General features: G+C 44.1%; 1 protein-coding gene across 1 annotated transcript in view; it reads right to left on the reverse strand.

Annotated features, from left to right (window-relative positions):
- Positions 1-23072, reverse strand: part of SKAP2 (src kinase associated phosphoprotein 2) — a 325224-nt gene that overhangs the window by 148945 nt on the left and 153207 nt on the right. The window contains exons 5-6 of the mRNA XM_075586827.1: positions 3481-3555; positions 1705-1788 (exon numbers count right to left, since the gene is read on the reverse strand). Of these exons, the coding sequence (XP_075442942.1) occupies positions 1705-1788; positions 3481-3555 (159 nt within the window). The remainder of the gene's footprint in view (positions 1-1704; positions 1789-3480; positions 3556-23072) is intronic.

Below are 23072 nucleotides of genomic sequence, written 5' to 3' on the forward strand. Positions count from 1 at the left end.
GTGCGGAGGGAGATGGGCGCGGGGGGGTGGGGTGGTGGTGCGCAGTCACGGCGCCGCCGGACTACATCCCCCAGCTTCCCCTGCGAGCGGGTGACACGCCGGACCCATCCCGCCTGGCTGCTCCTCCCCTTCCCTCTGGTCCCCTTCCCCACGGCGCTCCCTTGCTTGCCCGCATGGGGAGGGAGATAGGCGCGGGGGGGTGGGGGATGTGTGTGTGTGTGACACTGTGTGTGTGTGACACTGTGTGTGTGTCTCACTGTCTATGTGACACTGTGTGCTGCGCAGGTGGGGGACCAGAGCTGCGCAGGGGGGGTCCAGAACTGCGCATGGGGCGGACCAGAGCTGCGCAGGGGGGGCAGAGCTGCGCAGGGGGGGGACCAGAGCTGTGCAGAGGGGGGGGGGCGCGAGAACGGAGTTGCGCAGGGGGGGGGGGGGGGCGGGTTGACCGGAGCTGCGCAGGGGGGGCGGGAGGAGCGGAGAAAGACTGGGGGAGCAGAGAAAGAGACAGGGGGAGTGGAGAGAGGAGGGAGCGCAAAATTTTTATCCCAGGCAATGCCGGGTCTCTCAGCTAGTATATATATAAAATTATGAGGACTCCTATGCAGGAATGTTTGATGCGAAAAACCTACAGCCCTTACATAATAAACAAAGCTATCTAATCGTTGTATGTCCTGGCATACCACGACAAGTATTGACTTACCTGCGTCCACATCAGGTACAGTATATAAAGTTACCGTTTTGACTATAAAGGTAGTCTGTATCTAATGTAGGGGTCACTCCCCGAACTGGTATGCAGCGCAGGGAAAGAGAGTGTTTATTGATTTTGTATATATTTTCTGATGTTGGCACAAATGGCAAACAAGCAAAATATTTTTGCTTTGTGTGTTTTACAGATGTCGACAAACTTACCTTCCCTGTAGCAAAAAAAGCATTTTGCCTGCAGCAACAGGAAAGGTAAGTACGGAGGGGTTATTCTTCCCTATCGGCCGTGGGGTAAGTTAGTCTGGCTACATCTGTATATACAAAATATTTAGACGAATGCAATTGAATGACTATGCACCATTGCCAGCTGTAACACCTTCTTCTCTCTTTTCAGATGTTGTTTTATGTTATAAATATACATACAGGCATACCCCGCTTTAAGGACACTCACTTTAAGTACACTCGCGAGTAAGTACATATCGCCCAATAGGCAAACGGCAGCTCGCGCATGCGCCTGTCATCACGTCCTGAACAGCAATACCGGCTCCCTACCTGTACCGAAGCTGTGCGCAAGCGGGGAGACTATAGAGCCTGTTACAAATGCGTTATTTACATCAGTTATGCACGTATATGACGATTGCAGTACAGTACATGCATCGGTAAGTGGGAAAAGGTAGTGCTTCACTTTAAGTACATTTTCGCTTTACATACATGCTCCGGTCCCATTGCGTACGTTAATGCGGGGTATGCCTGTAGTTTATTTCATGTCGACACATCACCCCCTTAAATATACACTATATAGCGTAGCACCTTTAACTGTATTTGGGTGTATTGCTATTTTATTTAGTGTATAAACCTAATCTTTCACTTCTGTCTTAAAGCAGCAATAGCCTGGTCCTTGTTGTATCTCTACAGGAATTTGCTTAAAAGTTTAGATTTTTTCCCCCTTTCTTCATTCAAGCAAATAAAGTTTAACAATGAAACACATTTAGGATAAAATACCTTTGTCACTTCCGTAGTAATAAAATATATTGTTACTCAGCGCACACCAGCGTTTTTGCCATTCAGCCGCAAAGAAGCTGTGATCTGAAATGAAAAGGCAAGTTTAATGATGTTATCAAATACAGGGTTTTACGAGCCCAATGAACCATTTTAAAATGTAACTAAAACATACACATAAAGGCCTGGGACATAGTGCCTTTAACCAGTACTGAGGCGCGCTGAGGCTCAGGGAAAACAGTGCTTTCCCTAGCCTTACACAGCGCGCCATCAGGGGGCGGGCCGGGGGCGGGCCAGTGACGTCACGGAGCTGGTTCGCCCTCATTGGGCGAACCGCTCACGTGACCGGCCCTACGCTCCGGCAAGCGGGGAAATGTCAAAACGCCATCAGACACACGCTTCCCCAAGCGTGCAGACGCATGTGCAAGCCCCTGCTAAAGCCGCTCTCATTGCGGCTGCAGGGGCTCAGTGCCGAGCAGCAGCACGGCTCAGCACGGGTCAGCGCATAAGCGCTGACCATGTCCCAGGCATAAGTCATCATAGTGACATCATAGCTTTTGCTTCACAGAACGGTTTTTCATTTCTCACTTTCTTTTATGTCTGAAAACAACAATAATTGAATCTCCTCCCTCTTTTACAGTATATTTTAGCCTTTTCCCATTCCTCATAATTACCCTCTCCATTATCTCTGTGTTTTCACTCAATCCCTCCTCTATGCCATAATGCCATTGCTCTCGTTTGTTGATCTGCTGGAAAAAAATCCTGTTCATATTATTGGCGCTTGGACAAATCCATGATAAGCATGACATTTCGCTCCAAGCGTCAGACACAAAGTGTGAGCTATTCAGCTTCACACATGGAGTTCCTACTTTTTCAAAGCCAGAATAAGAGATGCTTTTAAATATACAGCAAAGTGTGTCTGGTCATGTTAAACAAACTAAATGAAAAGATCTCAAAGTTTACTTGATGCAACTCTGGTACACAAAATAGCAGCACTTTTGTTAGATTATGTTGCTATCGTGTGCTCTAATACCTCATTCAATATTAGCAACAAATACAAGTGTTAAAAAAAACTTCCTAGGCATACAGATTCTTAGGGGAGGATTCATGAAGCTCTGATAAGGGGCATCAAAACTCAACTGTGTTGACTGCCATACCAGTCAATAGTACTTATCACTGGGTAGCGCCCCAGCATAAATATTAGGAGAAATTATTTCCCATCTCTCTAAAATATAACAAAAACATCTAATGGTGCTTCTTTTATACACCTGATTTTAAATGCACATTTTCTGTATATTCTCTTAATTCGCTCCTCTTGTTGTATCCTTGCTATAATTATTAAAAACTAAAGAAAAAAATAATAATAATATTGGGAAACACGTACTTTAACACACTACTGATGCAGCCACGAGTATCCGAACACTTGCCTGGGAAAATCTGGGGCAATCTCCCAGTAATGCTGCAACATTTCTGGGACAATTCTGCAGACAGGCTAATGGCCCATCGGATTAACAGAGCGGGGGTCCTTGGCAATCCCATTCAAACTGAGACTGCCAGGGATCCCGCTGTGTTAATCCGATGGGCCATTAGTCTGTTTGCAGAAATGTCACAGAAATGTTACAGCATTACTGGGAGATTGCCCCAGATTTTCAAAGGCAAGTGTTCGGATACTCGTTGCTGCATCGGTATATACATTTACTGTTATGTGAAGCAATTTGGATCACCCACAAGTATTTTATTCACTTAAAAAAATATTTTTTCAGGAAAACAATTCTTTACCTTTTCTGCGTTTTTCGAGGTAACCTCCCTTTGAAACCAGAAGATCCTGAGCTGCAGTGGGGGGATAGAGGTTTCCTGGGAGGAGAAAAAAAGAGAAGTGTAAAAATGGTGGAGTGTGACTGATCTGCTTGGACAGGTATGGCCTGATGTTGGCACAGAAGGAAAACAAGCAAACTGTTGGTTCTCTTTATACAATACAGAGGGATACGTATCAAGCATCGCAATTAGAGCAAATATGGTGCGTCACTCGTACGTCGATGTACCAAGCTGTTTTGTGTCAGTTTTGCACTGTTTCCAACAGTTCGCGTTTTGGAGAATGGTCTTGAAGTAGTTAGCAGTGATACTGTACTATTGCTCAGAGCAAACGGATGCATCAATATTTCAGTGAATATAATAGAGCAGAGTTGCATCACTTCAATCCACCAGGTGTGAGATGGCAGTAACCTGTTTTGCTCAGAGCCAGATGCACAGTAAGAAGCACAAATAACAAGCTTCATATACGGTATATGGAGCAGGAGCAAATTGACACAGATAAATGTTTGCTATACAGCTGTCGCACTGACAGTGTATGCACATCTTTACATAGAATTTTGCAGGCACAGTCAGTCCCTGCTCTAAAGAGTATACAATCTATTTCTTGATGCCCGAAGTACAGGGAGGTAAAGTGACTTGCCCAAGGCATTCAAGACCAGGTTCACCTGCCTTAAAATGTTTATACTGTATCACTAATTTACTTCTTAAGCCCCATAAACATCAAATAAATATGATATGACTTCTACAGAGGAAATTCAAAGATACAGATGGGCCTTTCAATTATGGTGAACCCAGGGTAACTAGACCCCAAACTACCACTGTATTCACATAAAGTTATCTATGTTATACATACCTGCATACAGTAAATACATAAGTACTGTTGGAACTTATTACTTATGTTTAAAACAGGCATCTTTATCTACTTGACTACTTTCTGATAAGTGGCAGAGTAGGAAACTTAATACCAGATCACCTCCACTGCTTTGAACATTTGATACTAACCAGCTACACAATCAGATTAACAGATATGTTCTCCGGTACTAAAAGTACTTCTGACAACTAATGCATCTTAAGAATTTACTGTAACGATCTGTGTTTGTTTTAGTGTTTAATACATTCATTTAATAGTAAGACAGTTGCATCAGTGATCTGTGTTGTTGACAGCCTATTTTCAACCGGTTTTAATTGATTGGTCGGCGAAGCTACAAAACTACTCGTTGGTGATCCAATGAGTAAAAGAAAAAACGGAGAAACTAAAATACAAAATAAACCATGTCATTGTACACTGTAAAATAAATAAAGTGCACTAAATAAGGGAGGTGAATATAAATGAATCCAAATTAGGGGACACCGACCAGAGCACTCCATCTAATGCCCACTGGGAGGCAAATTCTGACACCGTCCCAGTGGACTCGGCATGAGCATACTCTGCCCTGGTACGGGAGTGCACCAGCGCCTGGAACATCCCTACTATGCTCATTGGGACCTCCCCTTCCAAGCACTGCTTCCTGGTCTTATATATGGCCAGCTTGGCCAATGCCAAGATCAGGTTGGCAAGGAGGCCCCTGGGTTTATTGCCCCGGAACACTGGGCACCCAAAAATAAAAAGGTGTGGGGAAAAGTGTAGCCAGAACTGCAGGAGAAGGCCCGTCAAGGTTTATAAGAAGGGCTGCAGTCTGGCACACGAAAAATAAATATGATACACCGACTCCCGTTCGCCACAAAATGGGCATGTGGCTGGGGAGTCGGTGAAATGGGCCAATTACTCTCCCATGCTGAGTGCACTGTGTATGGATCTACAACCTAAATCCCCGGTGGGACAGCAGTAGCTAACGACATCTGATGTAGCCATGGAGATGCCTTGATTATATTTTCGTCATTGTAACAGGGACTTATCACTGTTTGAGAGAAACTGCCTCAAAATCCATCAGCGTGCTGGTTAATTGCACACAGGCAATCAACCAGACTCCACCTGGCTGATTAGGACTCTGAGAAAAGCCTGATGTGAGAAACAGGAGAGAAGTTCCTTAGCTCACATTTGGGTTGACATAAGGAGAAGGAGGACTGCAGAGAATTTCCTTAGCCCATAACTGGGCTGACCTGAGGAGAACAGAGAGGCCTTCCCCTACAGCAACAACAACAGAAACAGATAAGAGACTTTCTTGTTGAACTGTTGTGTGTATATACAGTATATAGCAAATGGAAATATTACTGTGTGCTCATTTGCATGTCTTAGCAGGTCTGCAACCCCGCCTTTCACCATTATCACCCAGCACACAGCACTTCCACTGCAGCAAGGGATTCTGGGAAATGACATGCAAATGAGCACCTTTTGCTTCAAAACCATTAACATGGTTCCCAATAGGCTTAAGCTTGCTGCATGGTCACAGCTTTGAGCACAGCCCGGGTTAAGATGCATGGGTGATCGATGCCGCTACCGCCGTCGCTCTGTTTGACTCAGACTCACCAGGAAGGAGTTGGATTAAAAAAACTTTATTCAGCTATATAAAACGGATACTGGAACAAGGACAGACAACTAGGGAACCTCCTCCCACGCATTTCGAGCAAGGCTGCTCTTTCTCAAGCCTTTCTCAGCCTTGCTCGAAATGCGTGGGAGGAGGTTCCCTAGTTGTCTGTCCTTGTTCCAGTATCCGTTTTATGTAGCTGAATAAAGTTTTTTTTTAATCCAACTACTTCCTGTTGAGTCTGAGTCAAACGGAGCGACGGCGGCAGCGGCATCGGTCACCCATTTCTCAACTGTGTATCCGGATCGTGGCCACGCACTGGGGGGATACAGGTCCCCAGCTTTGGAGGTCTGTTTTGCCAGGAGAAGAAAGGAAAGCAGCGCGTTTATCACTGTGAATATTGCTACTCCATACCGCATCTTCCTGTGTTCATTGCAGCTATACTTACATACAGTATAAGGGTCAGCACACAGCCTGCACCTCGCGCTGCAAGCGTCTGCAATAGGCTATTAACTCCTCACTCAATCTCCACTAAAAACATCAAATACTCACTGTTACAACCTTAGTGTGTGAAACCTTGAGCTGCAGACGTCTCAAACTGTCCCAGGGTTAAGATGCATAGCCAGTAAACACACCCACAGACAGCTGTTTCGACATTAATTGGTCTCATCAGTGTGGGGTTGGTTATACTGGGTATGCAAAAAGGAAGCAGGATAGGTTTTATCATACTCAGTTAAGTTATGGTGGGTAATATATATATATATATATATATATATAAAAAATTGATTTTACCAGATTGGAGTCCGGAAAAAACGAGACAGCACACAGTCCAGTAGTTCCAATGAAGCTGTATTCAAAGTAACATGGCACCACCACCAACGTTTCGGTCCACTCAACGTGACCTTCCTCAGGGACGTGCAATAAGTGAATGCTAATCCACCCCCTTATATACCCAAACAAATCAAAATTAAAATGAACTCACCCGTGTAGGGGCAACATTGCCCGCGAAACTGCGCCGCTGTGACACGCATGCAAATGCTGGAATGCATCGCCATCTTTGATTTACTAATGTGGATCGTCCTATTGAACTACGGTGGCCTCTATGGTCTACCTATTGGCAGGATCGCGCATGCGCGGACTCCTCATGGCCCTTATGCCGTGACCCGCAATGAACTGCTGGAACGCATCGTCATATTGTATCCAATGCTTCTGCTAACACAACTACGGTGGCCCGAATGATGCCTGTAGCCACTACAGTGGCGGTTCGCGCATGCGCGAACCTCCCCAGGCCACTCAGTGAGCAGAATGTAGTAGAACGCAGGATCTTTACAACCCTAAATCTGTCCCCACTACGCGCATCAAGGCGCCCGCACACAGACACAACCCAAAGGACATATATGTGGATCTGATATTATGAATGCCCAAGCTCTATGAAGAGGGGCACCTAGCAAATGGGACCGCTTTAGGGAGGCTCTAATATGATAGCACAATAAAGCGTATTGTTATGTGTGTAGTTATTTGCTTGAAAAAATAAGCAAAAGGACCTGTTCCAGCACGAGAACTCATGGCACACACAGCAAACATACAAAAACCAATTAAACAACAAACATGTGAAACACTGTGTGCATCACAGTGAGGAATATTGTTATCAATGTCCCACTATAATAAATACTATAACTACAATGACTACTAGAGTCTAAAATCGAAAACAAGATACCATGTGTGGTCAACCCAATCTATTCTTAAATAGAGGGACCAATGAGCATATGGCATATACGCCTAACAAGACAACTTGTAATGGACAAGAGTATGTCTACCCGGAGCCAATGTACATATTGCACTCCGTTAGCAATCTCTGTCCTGAGACAGCTTGTAACCGACACGACATATGTAAAAAACATGTCAGATATTTTGCAGTCTCAAATGCAACATGCAGTATCTAAGATCTCGAAGCGGGACATTGTGAACAATCTTGATGCACACACCATAACCATAGGGTGATTTAGTGAAAATAACAGTACAAGGGCACATATAGAAATAACACAGGATGAAGTGATGAAGAAATATTGAAAAAGGAACACTGACAGGAAAAAACACAAAACAACAAAACAGTAAACAACTGTTCAGCAACGCAAAATGTCATAGTTCTGATTTTATTCATAAGAAACATCCTAACTATTTCTTCATCACTTCATCATGTGTTATTTCTATATGTGCCCTTGTGTTATTTCTATATGTTACCTAGATCTGGTAAAATCTATTTTTTACATGTGCATATGGGGCAAGCATCAGCATCTTACTATTGTTTACAACTGAGTGTGATTTTTTCATGTGTAACTATATGAGTTTGGCACCTGCCAACAAAAGGATACCAAGTACCCTGTGAGGGGTTAAAGTGTTTGGTCCACGGCTTTTTTGGCCTATTCCGTGGATGTTTTGTTCATATTAGCCTTATCATAAATGAATGTTGGTTTTATCCACGTAAAGAAATAACATGGAGGAGTTTGCAGATACATTTGGGGTATTTTCGGCCATCTCTGAGTCAGCTAGCTTTAGCGAGGCTGAGATTTCCAGCATCCGCTACACGGAATCCTTTGAATCTGTTTTGGGACCTGAAAGAGCGAGTGACGTGTACAATGACCTAATTAAATTAAAAAAGAGGGAAGTTGACTACTATCTGCACGGTGTGACGCTGTCGCATTATCACAAGGAGAAATTGCTACCCCGTGGGTTTAGAATAAAAAACCAGCCCACTATAGGGAGAACAGATCCAGAGTTCTGTAGAAGATGGATTGCGATACTAAATAAATGTGCATTTGACTTGATCATCCTTGTAATCGATCAATCAAGTAAGGAAATCATTAAGATTAAAAAAGAGATAGACACCATCTACTCCAAACATGGAACAACTTTAGAGACTGACACTTCAACGAATTGGACGGACAAAATACAGTCCTCCATAGACACATACAGAAACAATCTCATTAAATATAAGAGAGAGAAACTCAAAATTGTTGAATCAGATTACAAAGATCGTAAGGTATACAGATGGTTGCTGGGGTTAAGTGATCTACCCACAGGTGCACAAGGTCAACAGAGGGGCCAGTCCCGCCGGAGACGGGGGGGGTATAGAAAGCCTGGGTACAATACCAGTGATACGGACTTCTCGGACGCCGCGGACACTGCTAGTGACAACATGTCTGCAGAACCTTCTTTTTTAGGACAAGGCCCGGATGGGAGAGCCAAACCGCCTATAGGAGTCGGAGATGCCGGAGGAAAATCAGGCGAGGAGGCCGAAAGACGACGATATCCGGAGCGCCACCCAAACAGGGGGAGAGGTCCAAAACAACAACCCAGGAAACGGTAATCTTTAATCTTTCCGAACACACCCTCTAGTTGGCGGAGACAAATGTTTTACATAAAGGTCTTGGCTTTGTGCCAACTTATAAGCAAGACCCATTCAAGTGGGAAGTGGACCTCTTTAAATTGAATAGACACCTCAAACTTAAGGACTTCTTTTCAAAATCAGAAGCCAACCCAGCACCTGAACACGTAAGATCCCACTTTAGGCCACGAAGTACGTTTGATCCACAGGTGTCTAATCCCAGTATTGCAACATTTATGAACCTTTTAGGTAAAGCCACAAGAAGCAAGATTAAGACGCAGAAAACCAGCTTCTTCAATTTGACGAATGAGGAAAGACTGGCGGTCAAGTCCCTGAGAAATAACAAGAGTATCATCATCCGGGCCGCCGATAAAGGCGGCGGAATCGTCATTTTGGACTATCTTTACTACAGAGAAGAGGTGTTGCGCCAACTGGGAGACACTGAAACGTACAAACAGTTGGTTAAGGATCCCACTGTGGCGTACAAAGGGGAAATCGATGCCATAATACAAATGGGCATATCTAATGGATGGATCTCGGAAGATACCGGCGGTTTCCTTACCCAGCAGCATCCTAGAATACCTGTCATGTATACGATCCCTTAGATTCACAAGTCTACAACACACCCACCAGGTCGACCAATCATCTCGGCTCGGACATCACTATGCCATCCGATTTCGCAATACGTTGATTTTTACCTACAACCGTTGGTGGCTGGCATGGCTACATTTGTCAAGGACACTACCAACTTCATGGAGCATATCAACGATCTAGCTTTTGATCCATCCGGGTGCATATTGGCTACCCTCGATGTAGCAAGTCTTTATACGAACATTCCGCACAAAGAGGGGTTGGAGGCTATCAGGAGTAAGTTGATAACGAGCACTTTGCAGACTGGACCCCCGTCCGAATTTTTACTACTCTTGATAGAAGTCATCCTAAACAAAAATTTCTTTAGGTTTGAAAATTCATACTATCTCCAACTCAGTGGGACAGCCATGGGCTCAAACATGGCTCCATCATATGCTAACCTCTACATGGACATGTATGAGCAAACCCACATCTTATGCGATGCGCCCAATGCACACTACATCAGAAAGTTTTTACGCTACATTGACAATATTTTTATTGTTTGGAGTGGCTCTACTGTGGAATTACAGGACTTTGTGAACCGTCTTAACGATATTCCATCAAAGATACGTTTTACGCTGTGTTACAGTGAACTTGAGATTCAATTCTTGGATACGATGGTGTATAAAGCAGGTGACAAATTGGCCACAAGGCTATATCAAAAAATAACTGATAAAAACACACTGCTCTATGCCACAAGCCACCACCCGGCCCCGTTGAAAAAGGGTCTTCCGTATTCACAACTACTAAGAGTGAAGCGAATCACCAGCGATCATAATGAGTTGGAACCTGCTCTTATCAACATGGCTAATAGGTTCCTTGAGCGAGGTTATAGTCCGGTCGACGTCAAAGATGCACTTGATCGTGTGATCCGATTGGACAATTTAGATCGTGCTAACACTGATCTGGGAGAGCAAACAAATAGCTCAAGATTTAATGTTATAAGCACATTCAGCACTGCATCCCCATGCATACAACGTGGCATTAGAGATAATTGGCACGTCTTAGCAAATGACGACAAAATAGGCAAATTCTTTCGTGAACCCCCCTTGTTTTGTTTCCGCCGTGGTCCGTCAATTGGGGACATGATCACGCAAGCAGATGAAGCTGACAAATATAGCAAGGACAAAACTTGGTTGGCCCAAAAACCTGGGGCCTACAGGTGCAAGGGTTGCACAAAGTGCCAATATATGCAGGTGGGGCCTTTCTATTGCCATCCACACAGTGGGACCAAAATCAAAATTCACCAACATCTGAATTGTGAATCAAAATTTGTCATATATTTGATTAAATGTCCCTGTGGCTTACTTTATATCGGGAAGACAGTGCGAATGCTTAAAGAGCGCATAGCTATCCATCGTTCAACAATTCGTAAAGCATTATCTACAGACGCCAAGGATTTGGAGTTTAAATGTCTCCCTGTTGCCAAACATTTCAGGGACTTCAAACATTCATTGGCAACGTTTAGGTGCATGCCAATCTCGCAGATCCGAGCGCCCGCACGAGGGGGTGATAGAAACAGACTTTTATTGCAAAGCGAAGCGAGGCACATCTTTGAATTAAAAACAGTGGCCCCTTTTGGCTTAAATGAAGATTTTTCGTTAGGATGTTTCTTATGAATGAAATCAGAACTATGACATTTTGCGTTGCTGAACAATTGTTTACTGTTTTGTTGTTTTGTGTTTTTTCCTGTCAGTGTTCCTTTTTCAATATTTCTTCATCACTTCATCCTGTGTTATTTCTATATGTGCCCTTGTACTGTTATTTTCACTAAATCACCCTATGGTTATGGTGTGTGCATCAAGATTGTTCACAATGTCCCGCTTCGAGATCTTAGATACTGCATGTTGCATTTGAGACTGCAAAATATCTGACATGTTTTTTACATATGTCGTGTCGGTTACAAGCTGTCTCAGGACAGAGATTGCTAACGGAGTGCAATATGTACATTGGCTCCGGGTAGACATACTCTTGTCCATTACAAGTTGTCTTGTTAGGCGTATATGCCATATGCTCATTGGTCCCTCTATTTAAGAATAGATTGGGTTGACCACACATGGTATCTTGTTTTCGATTTTAGACTCTAGTAGTCATTGTAGTTATAGTATTTATTATAGTGGGACATTGATAACAATATACCTCACTGTGATGCACACAGTGTTTCACATGTTTGTTGTTTAATTGGTTTTTGTATGTTTGCTGTGTGTGCCATGCGTTCTCGTGCTGGAACAGGTCCTTTTGCTTATTTTTTCAAGCAAATAACTACACACATAACAATACGCTTTATTGTGCTATCATATTAGAGCCTCCCTAAAGCGGTCCCATTTGCTAGGTGCCCCTCTTCATAGAGCTTGGGCATTCATAATATCAGATCCACATATATGTCCTTTGGGTTGTGTCTGTGTGCGGGCGCCTTGATGCGCGTAGTGGGGACAGATTTAGGGTTGTAAAGATCCTGCGTTCTACTACATTCTGCTCACTGAGTGGCCTGGGGAGGTTCGCGCATGCGCGGACCGCCACTGTAGTGGCTACAGGCATCATTCGGGCCACCGTAGTTGTGTTAGCTATGCAGAAGCATTGGATACAATATGACGATGCGTTCCAGCAGTTCATTGCGGGTCATGGCATAAGGGCCATGAGGAGTCCGCGCATGCGCGATCCTGCCAATAGGTAGACCATAGAGGCCACCGTAGTTCAATAGGACGATCCACATTAGTAAATCAAAGATGGCGATGCGTTCCAGCATTTGCATGCGTGTCACAGCGGCGCAGTTTCGCGGGCAATGTTGCCCCTACACGGGTGAGTTCATTTTAATTTTGATTTGTTTGGGTATATAAGGGGGTGGATTAGCATTCACTTATTGCACGTCCCTGAGGAAGGTCACGTTGAGTGGACCGAAACGTTGGAGGTGGTGCCATGTTACTTTGAATACAGCTTCATTGGAACTACTGGACTGTGTGCTGTCTCGTTTTTTCCGGACTCCAATCTGGTAAAATCTATTTTTTACATGTGCATATGGGGCAAGCATCAGCATCTTACTATTGTTTACAGTGTGCCAACTGAGTGTGATTTTTTCATATATATATATATATATATATATATATATATATCAATATATATATAATATATATATATATATACATATACACATACATATATACATATATATATATACACATACACACACACACACACACACATACATTTGTTTGGGGGTGGTAATCACATCTCTTACAGGCATCATTTTAATATATTTATATTTAATATATTTTTTTAACTGAAAAAAGTTCCACAATGAAATTATAGCAGTGAGAACTTTTACACGTTTAAGAAATAATTCACCTTGATGGACTCTATAAAGTTTTGTTTCCGCTAGTATTTGATTTGCTAACCTACTGCACACAGTCAGTAGTCAATAGTCCCACACAACTTTAAGAATATACAATAAATATTTCAAGCACTCTCACTCTTGGTAAGAACTGCGCTGCTCCCTGAAATTAAGTACTTAATTATTTATGTGATGGTGAACATGTAGAGGTATACTCATTAAGCTTGAAAAATGTTGTTAGTGAATTGAAGATAGTGCCCCAATGAACACTATTGCATTCTAATAAATAACCCCCTAAGAGTATTTTAAACGTGCCTCTATAAGTATATTTTTACATATGAACTTTTGGTTTACCCTGCTATCAGTGAGAAATTTGGGAAGCAAAAGAAGTAGCCAAGGAGAAATAATACAGTGCACATTTCTGTGTATCCTACATAGGGGTCTATGCAGTAAGCAGCGAAAAAAACCATTCGCCAGATGTTGGAACTTGTCATGTTTTTGGCGTGTTAAACTCGCTGTATGCTGTAAGGGCCGAATCACTGGCGAATGAATGCGCCACCACCATTTGATAAAATGGCGAGTAACCGGTGGCGAGACGGCTGCCTGGCGAGAAGCTGCCGAGAAGCCGTCCCCTGCCGAGATATGTCTGCAGCAGAGAGAGATCTGCCGCGCTCTCTGCGCAAAGTTCGGCATATTAAAAATTATTTTATAAACCATTTTTATTCATAGTGTACATGTGCGGGGGTCTCCGGATCTGAACCGCATTGGTTTCAGGTCCGGGGACCCCCTGCTTCCCGAGATACAGGCCCCTTTACAGGCCCCTTTATAAGAACAATAAATACATTAAATACATATTGCACTCACCCTTGTCCGGCTGCCACGATGAAGGCCATCCTCATTTTCATCTTGCTAATGCCCTATCCGCTTCTGCAAAACAGAAACAAGAATAAAAACATCCAATGTAATGTCCCCTAACCCCTTAATCACCATAGCGGTTATTAACCGCTACAGTCATTAAGGGGTTAACCCACCCTCACCCACCACTCGGGAGGCCTACATACCCTCCCACACTAACCCCCCACCCCGTGAGGCCTAACCACCATCACCCACTACCCACAAGGGAGGCCTACCCACATACCCTTGGTGCCGATACCCCCTCCCCCCACCCCCAGTACCCACAATAAAAACAATACACAGCCCCACATTAAACATCATTCTATTTATTAAATACATTACCCACCCCCTGTGCCCCCCCCATAAATACATGATTTATCCTTTTACATACAGGGTTCATACCCTTGCCCCACGCGAGTCCCCGGCGGGCTGGCGAGTCACCTGACAGACCTACAGGGTACCAGCAACATGTTTCACACAGGTTCTGGAGGCCTGTTGGTGGGTCCCGCCAAGCGCCATGGCCCCCAGGTGGTTTCCTTGGGTCACCGTGGGCTGCAATTGGGTCCCCACGGTAGGCCCGCAGATGTCTGGGAGCCCCGGTCAGACCCACAGGTGTCTGAGGGGCCTTGGTTGGTTCTCACGGGGGTCTGGGGAACTCACGAGTGCTCACTATGGGTCCGTGGTGCCCCCACGGATGTGGGACCACCGGTTCATCCCCGCACCTACGGGTCCGCGGTGCCCCCACGGATGTGGGACCACCGGTTCTTCTCCGCAGACTACGGGTCCACGGTGCCCCCAGAGATGTGGGACCACTGCTTCATCCCCGCAGGTGTCACCCGTGGAACCACCAGCCTGATACCCGTGAGATACCCGAGGAGACCGCAGGTGGTCTCCAGAGGTCTCACGCAGAACCAAGGAACAAACCCTGAATGTAAAAAAATAAACCTGGCCTATACATTCAATACATACATCACCCCCCCCCCCAACACCTACAGTACAATAATGTGCAAAATAACTATTATCCAGATAGGGATAATAGATTATTTGCCCATTATTAAACACATTAACTAGCATATTAAAAAAAATAAAGTACTACTGACCTCATCAATAAGAAGCCCCCATCGCCAGCAACGTGGTAAGGGTAAACATGCAGCAGCAGCAGCAGCAGCTATCCATAAGAGGGGATACTCTTTGAATTATCCATTGCCTGATTACATCCTGTTTTCGGTAAGCAGGTACCCCCACCCGAGTTGGAGAATCTTGCCTGAACCTAATATATGTTTTTATGTACTATTTTATGTGTAATAAGTATATTTTATGATATTAATGATATGCCATATTAAATGCCATTGTGAGTAGTTACCTGTTGTTCTCAGCGTTTGTTAAGTGTTGTTTGTTTATGTATGTGTATGTTTTACAGTATTATGTATGTATGTATGTATGTATGTCTTTATTTGTATAGCGCCATAAAATGTACATAGCGCTTCACAGTAGTAATACATGTCATATAAATAGCAAATATAAATAACACATCATGGGAATAAGTGCTTCAGACATACTGTAAAAGTAACATTAAGGAAGGAGTCCCTGCTCCGAGGAGCTTACAATCTAATTGGTAGGTAGGGAGAACGTACAGAGACAGTAGGAGGGAATACTAGTAAGTGCGTCTGCAGGAGGCCAAGCTTTGTGTCATGTGTCCATGATTATCCAGTGCTACTCATATGCTTCTTTAAGCAGATGTGTCTTAAGGTGGGTCTTAAAGGTGGATAGCGAGGGGGCTAGTCGGGTATTGAGGGGAAGAGCATTCCAGAGGTGTGGGGCAGAAAGTGAGAAAGGTTTAAGGCGGGAGAGAGCTTTAGATACAAAGGGGGTAGAAAGAAGACATCCTTGAGAAGAACGCAAGAGTCGTGATGGTGCATAGCGAGAAATTAGGGCTGAGATGTAATGAGGGGCAGAAGAATGTAAAGCTTTAAAAGTGAGCAGTAGAATTGAGTGTGAGATACGCGATTTAATCGGAAGCCAGGAGAGTGATTTCAGCAGGGGAGACGCTGAGACAGATTTAGGAAAGAGTAGAGTGATTCTGGCAGCAGTGTTTAGGATAGATTGTAGGGGAGACAGGTGAGAGGTAGGAAGGCCGGACAGCAGGAGGTTGCAGTAATCGAGACGTGAGAGAATGAGGGCCTGAGTCAGAGTTTTAGCAGTTGAGTAACAGAGGAAAGGGCGTATCTTTGTGATATTGCGGAGGAAAAAGCGACAAGTTTTAGAAACGTTTTGAATATGAGAGGAGAATGAGAGAGAGGAATCAAGTGTGACCCCTAGGCAGCGTGCTTGGGCTACTGGGTGAATGATCGTATTTCCAATAGCAATGTGGAAGGATGTAGTAGGGCCAGGTTTGGGAGGTAGTATAAGGAGCTCTGTTTTTGCCATGTTAAGTTTCAGTCGGCGGATGGCCATCCAGGATGATATTCCAGAGAGGCATTCAGAAACTTTGGTCTGTATAGCAGGTGTAAGGTCAGGGGTTGAAAGGTAAATTTGTGTGTCGTCAGCATAGAGGTGATATTTAAACCCAAAAGATGTGATTAGGTCACCTAGAGAGAGTGTGTAGAGAGAAAAGAGAAGGGGTCCCAGGACAGAGCCCTGGGGTACCCCCACAGAGAGATCAATAGAGGAGGAGGAGGTGTTAGCAAAAGAGACACTGAAGGTACGATGGGAGAGGTAAGAGGAGATCCAGGATAAAGCTTTGTTCCGAATACCAAGAGTATGGAGAATGTGAAGGAGAAGAGGGTGGTCCACGGTGTCGAATGCTGCAGAGAGGTCGAGTAATATGAGCAGAGTGTAATGACCTCTGTCTTTGGCAGCGTGGAGGTCGTCAGTTATTTTAGTGAGGGCTGTTTCAGTAGAGTGAGCAGTGCGGAAGCCAGATTGTAGAGGGTCTAGTACAGAATAGGTGTTGAGAAAGTGTAGCAATCGAGAGAATACAAGACGTTCAAGGAGTTTGGAGGCAAAAGGCAGGCGGGAGACAGGTCGATAGTTAGAAGGACAGGTAGGGTCAAGCTTGCTGTTTTTGAGTAATGGTATAACGGTTGCATGCTTGAAGGATGAAGGAAAGGTACCAGAGTAGAGGGAAGAGTTAAAGATCTGTGTGAGCATAGGGATAATAGAAGGAGCAAGAGGTTTTAGGAGATGGGAGGGAATGGGGTCAAGTGGGCAAGTGGTAGAGGGCGAAGAGGAGATCAGCAGTGATACATCCTCCTCCGAGATAGCAGAAAAAGAGTCAAGAAAGACAGGAGGAGAGTTGGGAAGCATTGTGGGATGGGAGGAGGCAACAGATGGGATGTTCTGCCGTATGGACTCCACCTTTTTCTTAAAAAAGTCAGCAAAGTCCTGAGGTGAGATGGATGAAGAAGAGGAGGCAGCTGAGGGTGGTCTGAGTAGAGAGTCAAAGACAGAAAAGAGACGGCGTGGGTTAGACTTGTGTGTGTTGATTAGTGATGAAAAGTAGGTTTGTTTAGCCTGAGAGAGGGCAGAGTTGAAACAGGACAGCATAAATTTGTAGTGAATGAAGTCTGCGAGCGTATGAGATTTCCTCCAGAGGCGTTCAGAGGAACGAGTGGAGGAACGCAGCATGCGTGTGTGGGAGTTTAGCCAGGGTCTGGGGTTAGAAGGGCGAGGACGGCAGAGAGAAAGTGGGGCATGAAGATCAAGAGAGGAAGATAAGGCAGAGTTGTAGTTGCTGACCAGGTTGTCAGGGTCTGAAGTGGAACTGAGAGAGGAGAGGGAGGAGCGTAAAGTGGAATCAAGAGCTGGTAGGTTAATAGAGTGCAGGTTTCTGCAAAAACGAGGGCGAGATGGAGATGGAGAGAAGCGAGAGAGAGAAAATGAGATGAGGTGATGGTCAGAGAGAGGAAAAGGGGAAATGGAGAAGTCAGAGAGAGAGAAGTTTTTAGTGAAAACCAGGTCTAAGTAGTGGCCATCCTTGTGGGTGCTGGCTGCAGTCCACTGTTGAAGGCCAAAAGAAGAGGTTAGAGAAAGAAAGCGGGAAGCCCAAGGGAGAGAGGGGTCATCAATGTGGCAATTGAAGTCCCCAAGGAGAAGAACAGGGGAGTCTGAGGAGAGAAAGAAAGAGAGCCAGGATTCAAAGTGAGAGAGAAAGGCAGAAGGGGGATGAGTAGAGGTAGGTGGGCGATAGATGACCGCCACATGGACCGGGAGAGGAGAGAAGATCTGGACTGTGTGAGCCTCGAAGGAGGGAAAAGCAAGAGAGGGGGGAATAGAAACTGTTCTGTAACGGCAGAGAGAGGAGAGCAGGAGCCCCACGCCTCCACCCCTGCCATCAGGGCGTGGAGTGTGGGAGAAGGAAAGGCCACCGTAGGAGAGGGCAGCTTCCAGAGCAGAGTCAGACTGAGTGAGCCAGGTCTCAGTTATAGCAAATAGGAGCAGGGAGTGAGAGAGAAAGAAGTCATGCACAGAGAGGAACTTGTTAGAGAGGGAGCGAGCATTCCAAAGTGCACAGGAGAAAGGGAGAGAGGAGGGAGGGTGGCAGGGGATGGGTATGAGGTTAGAGGGGTTGACACCAGAAGGAGTAGAAGTTGCATGTGGAAGGCGAGGACGAGAGCAAGTAGAAATAAGGCAGGGACCAGGATTGGGAGAGATATCCCCAGAAGCAAGGAGGAGAAGCATGGACAGAAAGAGAATGTGAGAGGATGATTTGTAGGGGTGTGTTTTAGTGCAGGCGGCATAACTGTGTGGTGACAGAGGGCGCAGGTAAGAGAGGAGTTCATGTGAACTGAGAAGTGGTGAAGTAAGGAGAGATGGCGAAATATGAATAGAGTTAGAGACATGAGGCTGGTGGAAGGAAGTGCATAATTTGAAAATAAGTGAGGTTACAGTAAATATAAAAGAGTAAAGGTGGCATCACAGCAATAGTAATAGTATTATGCTATGATTTGATTTCTTTGTATATTTACATGTTTACCCTTACCACGTGGAGCATCCAATCGGACGGGCGATTTCCGTGGCTCTGGTTGTATATTTTATAATATATATTTTATAATATCTATTAGAATTGCTTTGATCATTACAGTGTTGAGCGCCACTGATATAACTTCTTTTCCACTTCTATAGCCTGACTAGGGGTCAGGGTTATATCACCGGCTGCCAGCTCACTGTGGGATATAGCGCTACCTATTTGTTTTTTCTCATATATATATACACACACACATGATGAACCAATATACAAATAAATGTAGAAGGGTTATCAAAAACATGCTGTACTACAAATACCACTTCTCCATACAGACACACTACAATAAAATCAATTTCCTTTAATAATCCAATCTGATCTTCCAATCAAAATCCCCAAATGCCAATCAAAAGCCACAAATGCCACTGAAAACATTGCATTTACATTGTATACATGATGCATACAATCTATGCACCATATACATTCTGCAAATGAATGTTAACTATAACATATTCCAAACAAAATACCAATACATCCAAACAAGTATACTATTTAAACCAATCCAGTAACCATCAATCAATTTGCAGACATTAATTACATCCCCAAACAATTAAAATAGCATCCATACCAATTACAAAATTAACTATAGCAACCGTTAAAGAGAACAAGTTACCATCATACAAAATAGGACACCAAAAAATAAAATATACAAAAGCAAGCCTCACCCTGACCTAAAGTACACAATACAATAGCAAAAATTACATCTATCTAATTTTAAAATACATGACACACACATTTATGCAAAGCAGCATAGCCAAAATATTTTAAAACACAGCAAATCAAGCTTTTCAAACAACATCATTTCTTACCCTGTATGTATATATCGATCTAGACATACATACATACATACATACATACAGTGGCAAGAAATGATATACCAAAAATAAATAAATACACATGTAAAAAAGCTTTAAAAAAAGAACAAGTTAAATAAAATACATTTTTTTAGTTCACTTACCATTACTTGACCCACTCACCGACTCCCGTTGAATAGCTTACTCTCAAACCAATCCACCACGCACAGGAACCCATAAAATAAAAAACCATAAAATCATAAACATTAAAATAAAAATCCAAAACAATCCACGGGTCTTCTATTTGTAATCCATCTTCATCTGTATTCCTCTTTCTTCTATCTGCGGCTCTCTTCCGGGGTCTTCATGTCTTCTACGGCCACGCCCTGGCCTTCTTCTTCTGTAGGAGGTCCTTCCTCCTCGGCGTCTGCCTTCAAAATGAGACGACATAGGTTTTTAAAGGCCTATGACGTCACATTTTCGTCATGGTTCCCACGGCCCTGATTGGGCCGTGAAAACAATGTGTTTTGGCCGAGAAAAAAAAAATGGTGACGTCACTTAAAGGCAATGAAAGCACAGCCTATCAGAATGGCTTTGCTTCAATTGTCTTTAAGATGACGTCATGAAAAGAAACATGGCCGGCCTCACATGGTACGGTAGCCAATCAGAACATGGGAACTCCATCCAAACTGTGATTGGCTCTAGTATACCATGTGACAGAGGCTTGGGGGAGAACGGATGTGACGTCATTGAAAACCTGTCACATGGTACTAGAGCCAATCAATTAGGTCAGGGTGAGGCTTGCTTTTGTATATTTTATTTTTTGGTGTCCTTCTATTTTGTATGATGGTAACTTGTTCTCTTTAACGGTTGCTATAGTTAATTGTGTAATTGGTATGGATGCTATTTTAATTGTTTGGGGATGTAATTAATGTCTGCAAATTGATTGATGGTTACTGGATTGGTTTAAATAGTATACTTGTTTGTTATAGTTAACATTCATTTGCAGAAGGTATATGGTGCATAGATTGTACTGTATGCATCATGTATACAATGTAAATGCAATGTTTTCAGTGGCATTTTGTGGCTTTTGATTGGCATTTGGGGATTTTGATTGGTAGATCAGATTGGATTATTAAAGGAAATTGATTTTATTGTAGTGTGTCTGTATGGAGAAGTGGTATTTGTAGTACAGCATGTTTTTGATAACCCTTCTACATTTATTTGTATATTGGTTCATCATGTGTGCGTATATATATATATTTATATATATATATATATATATATATATAAATATATATATATATATATATATATATATATAGTTGCATGATGAAGCCACTGTACAAATGAGTGGGTGAAGGGTGGGTATCGGCCCAGTGTGGCTTTACCCCTTAATTACCTTTGCGTTTATTATCCGATAAGGTGTTTAAGGGGTTAATTGATATCTGAATGTAATTGCAATGTATTGGCAATGTATTGGCTATGTATTGGCTATGTATTTTTTGGGCAACGAAAGACAAGGATGTTGCTGGCGATGGGGGCTTCTTATTGATGAGGTCAGTAGTACTTTATTTTTTTTAATATGCTAGTTAATGTGTTTAATATTGGGCAAATAATCTATTATCGCTATCTGAATAATAGTTATTTTGCACATTATTGTACTGTAGGTGTTGGGGGGGGGGAGATGTATGTATTGAATGTATAGGCCAGGTTTATTTTTTTTACATTCAGGGTTTGTTCCTTGGTTCTGCGTGAGACCACTGGAGACCACTTGTGGTCTCCTCGGGTATCTCACGGGTATCAGGCTGGTGGTTCCTCGGGTGACAACTGCGGGGATGAAGCGGTGGTCCCACATCTGTGGGGGCACCGCGGACCCGTAGTCTGCGGGGAAGAACCGGCGGTCCCACATCCGTGGGGGCACCGCGGACCCATAGGTGCGGGGATGAACCGGTGGTACCACATCTGTGGGGGCACCGCGGACCCGTAGTGAGCACTCGTGAGTTCCCCAGAACCCCATGAGAACCACCCGAGGCCCCGCAGACACCTGTGGGTCTGACCCGGGGCTCCCAGACATCCGCGGGCCTGCTGTGGGGACCCAATTGTGTCCCACGGTGACCCAAGGAGACCACCTGGGGGCCATGGTGCTTAACGGGACCCACCAACAGGCCTCCAGAACCTGTGTGAAACAAGTTGCTGGTACCCTGTAGGTCTGTCAGGTGACCCGCCAGCCCACTGGGGACTCGCGTGGGGCTGGGCTATGAACCCTGTATGTAAAAGGATAAATCATGTATTTATGGGGGGGGCACAGGAGGTGGGTAATGTATTTAATAAATAGAATGATGTTTAATGTGGGGCTGTGTATTGTTTTTATTGTGGGTACTGGGGGTGGGGGGAGGGGGTATTGGCCCGAAGGGTATGTGGGTAGGCCTCCCTTGTGGGTAGTGGGTGAGGGTGGTTAGGCCTCGTGGGGTGGGGGGTATGTGTCGGAGGGTATGTAGGCCTCCCGAATGGTGGGTGAGGGTGGGTTAACCTCTAAATGACTGTAGCGGTTAATAACCGCTATGGTGATTAAGGGGTTAGGGGACATTACATTGGATGTTTTTATTCTTGTGTCTGTTTTGCAGCATCGGAGGGGGCATGAACAGGATGAAGATGAGGATGGCCTTCATCGTGGCAGCCGGACATGGGTGAGTGCTATATGTATTTAATGTATTTATTGTCCTTTATGAATGTAAAATGGGCACATTCACTATTATCCATTTGTGGATAATAGTCATTGTGCCCATTACTATACTGTATGTGTTAAGGGGGGGGGGGTATTTATTTATCAGTATGTGTGTTTTGACGTTAATTTGGGGGGGGGCACATAATTCGTACTGCAGGCCTGCGGGTAGCACCCGAGGGCCCCCGCCGGCCTATAGTATCATTGATGTGCATATATGTGTATGTTAGGGGGGTTGTTGGGGTAATATATATATATATGTATATATATATATATTTATGTATTTATTTAGATATCTTTATTTATTTATTTAGT

The sequence above is a fragment of the Ascaphus truei genome, chromosome 2 (genome assembly GCF_040206685.1).
Source record: "Ascaphus truei isolate aAscTru1 chromosome 2, aAscTru1.hap1, whole genome shotgun sequence".
NCBI lineage: Eukaryota > Metazoa > Chordata > Amphibia > Anura > Ascaphidae > Ascaphus > Ascaphus truei.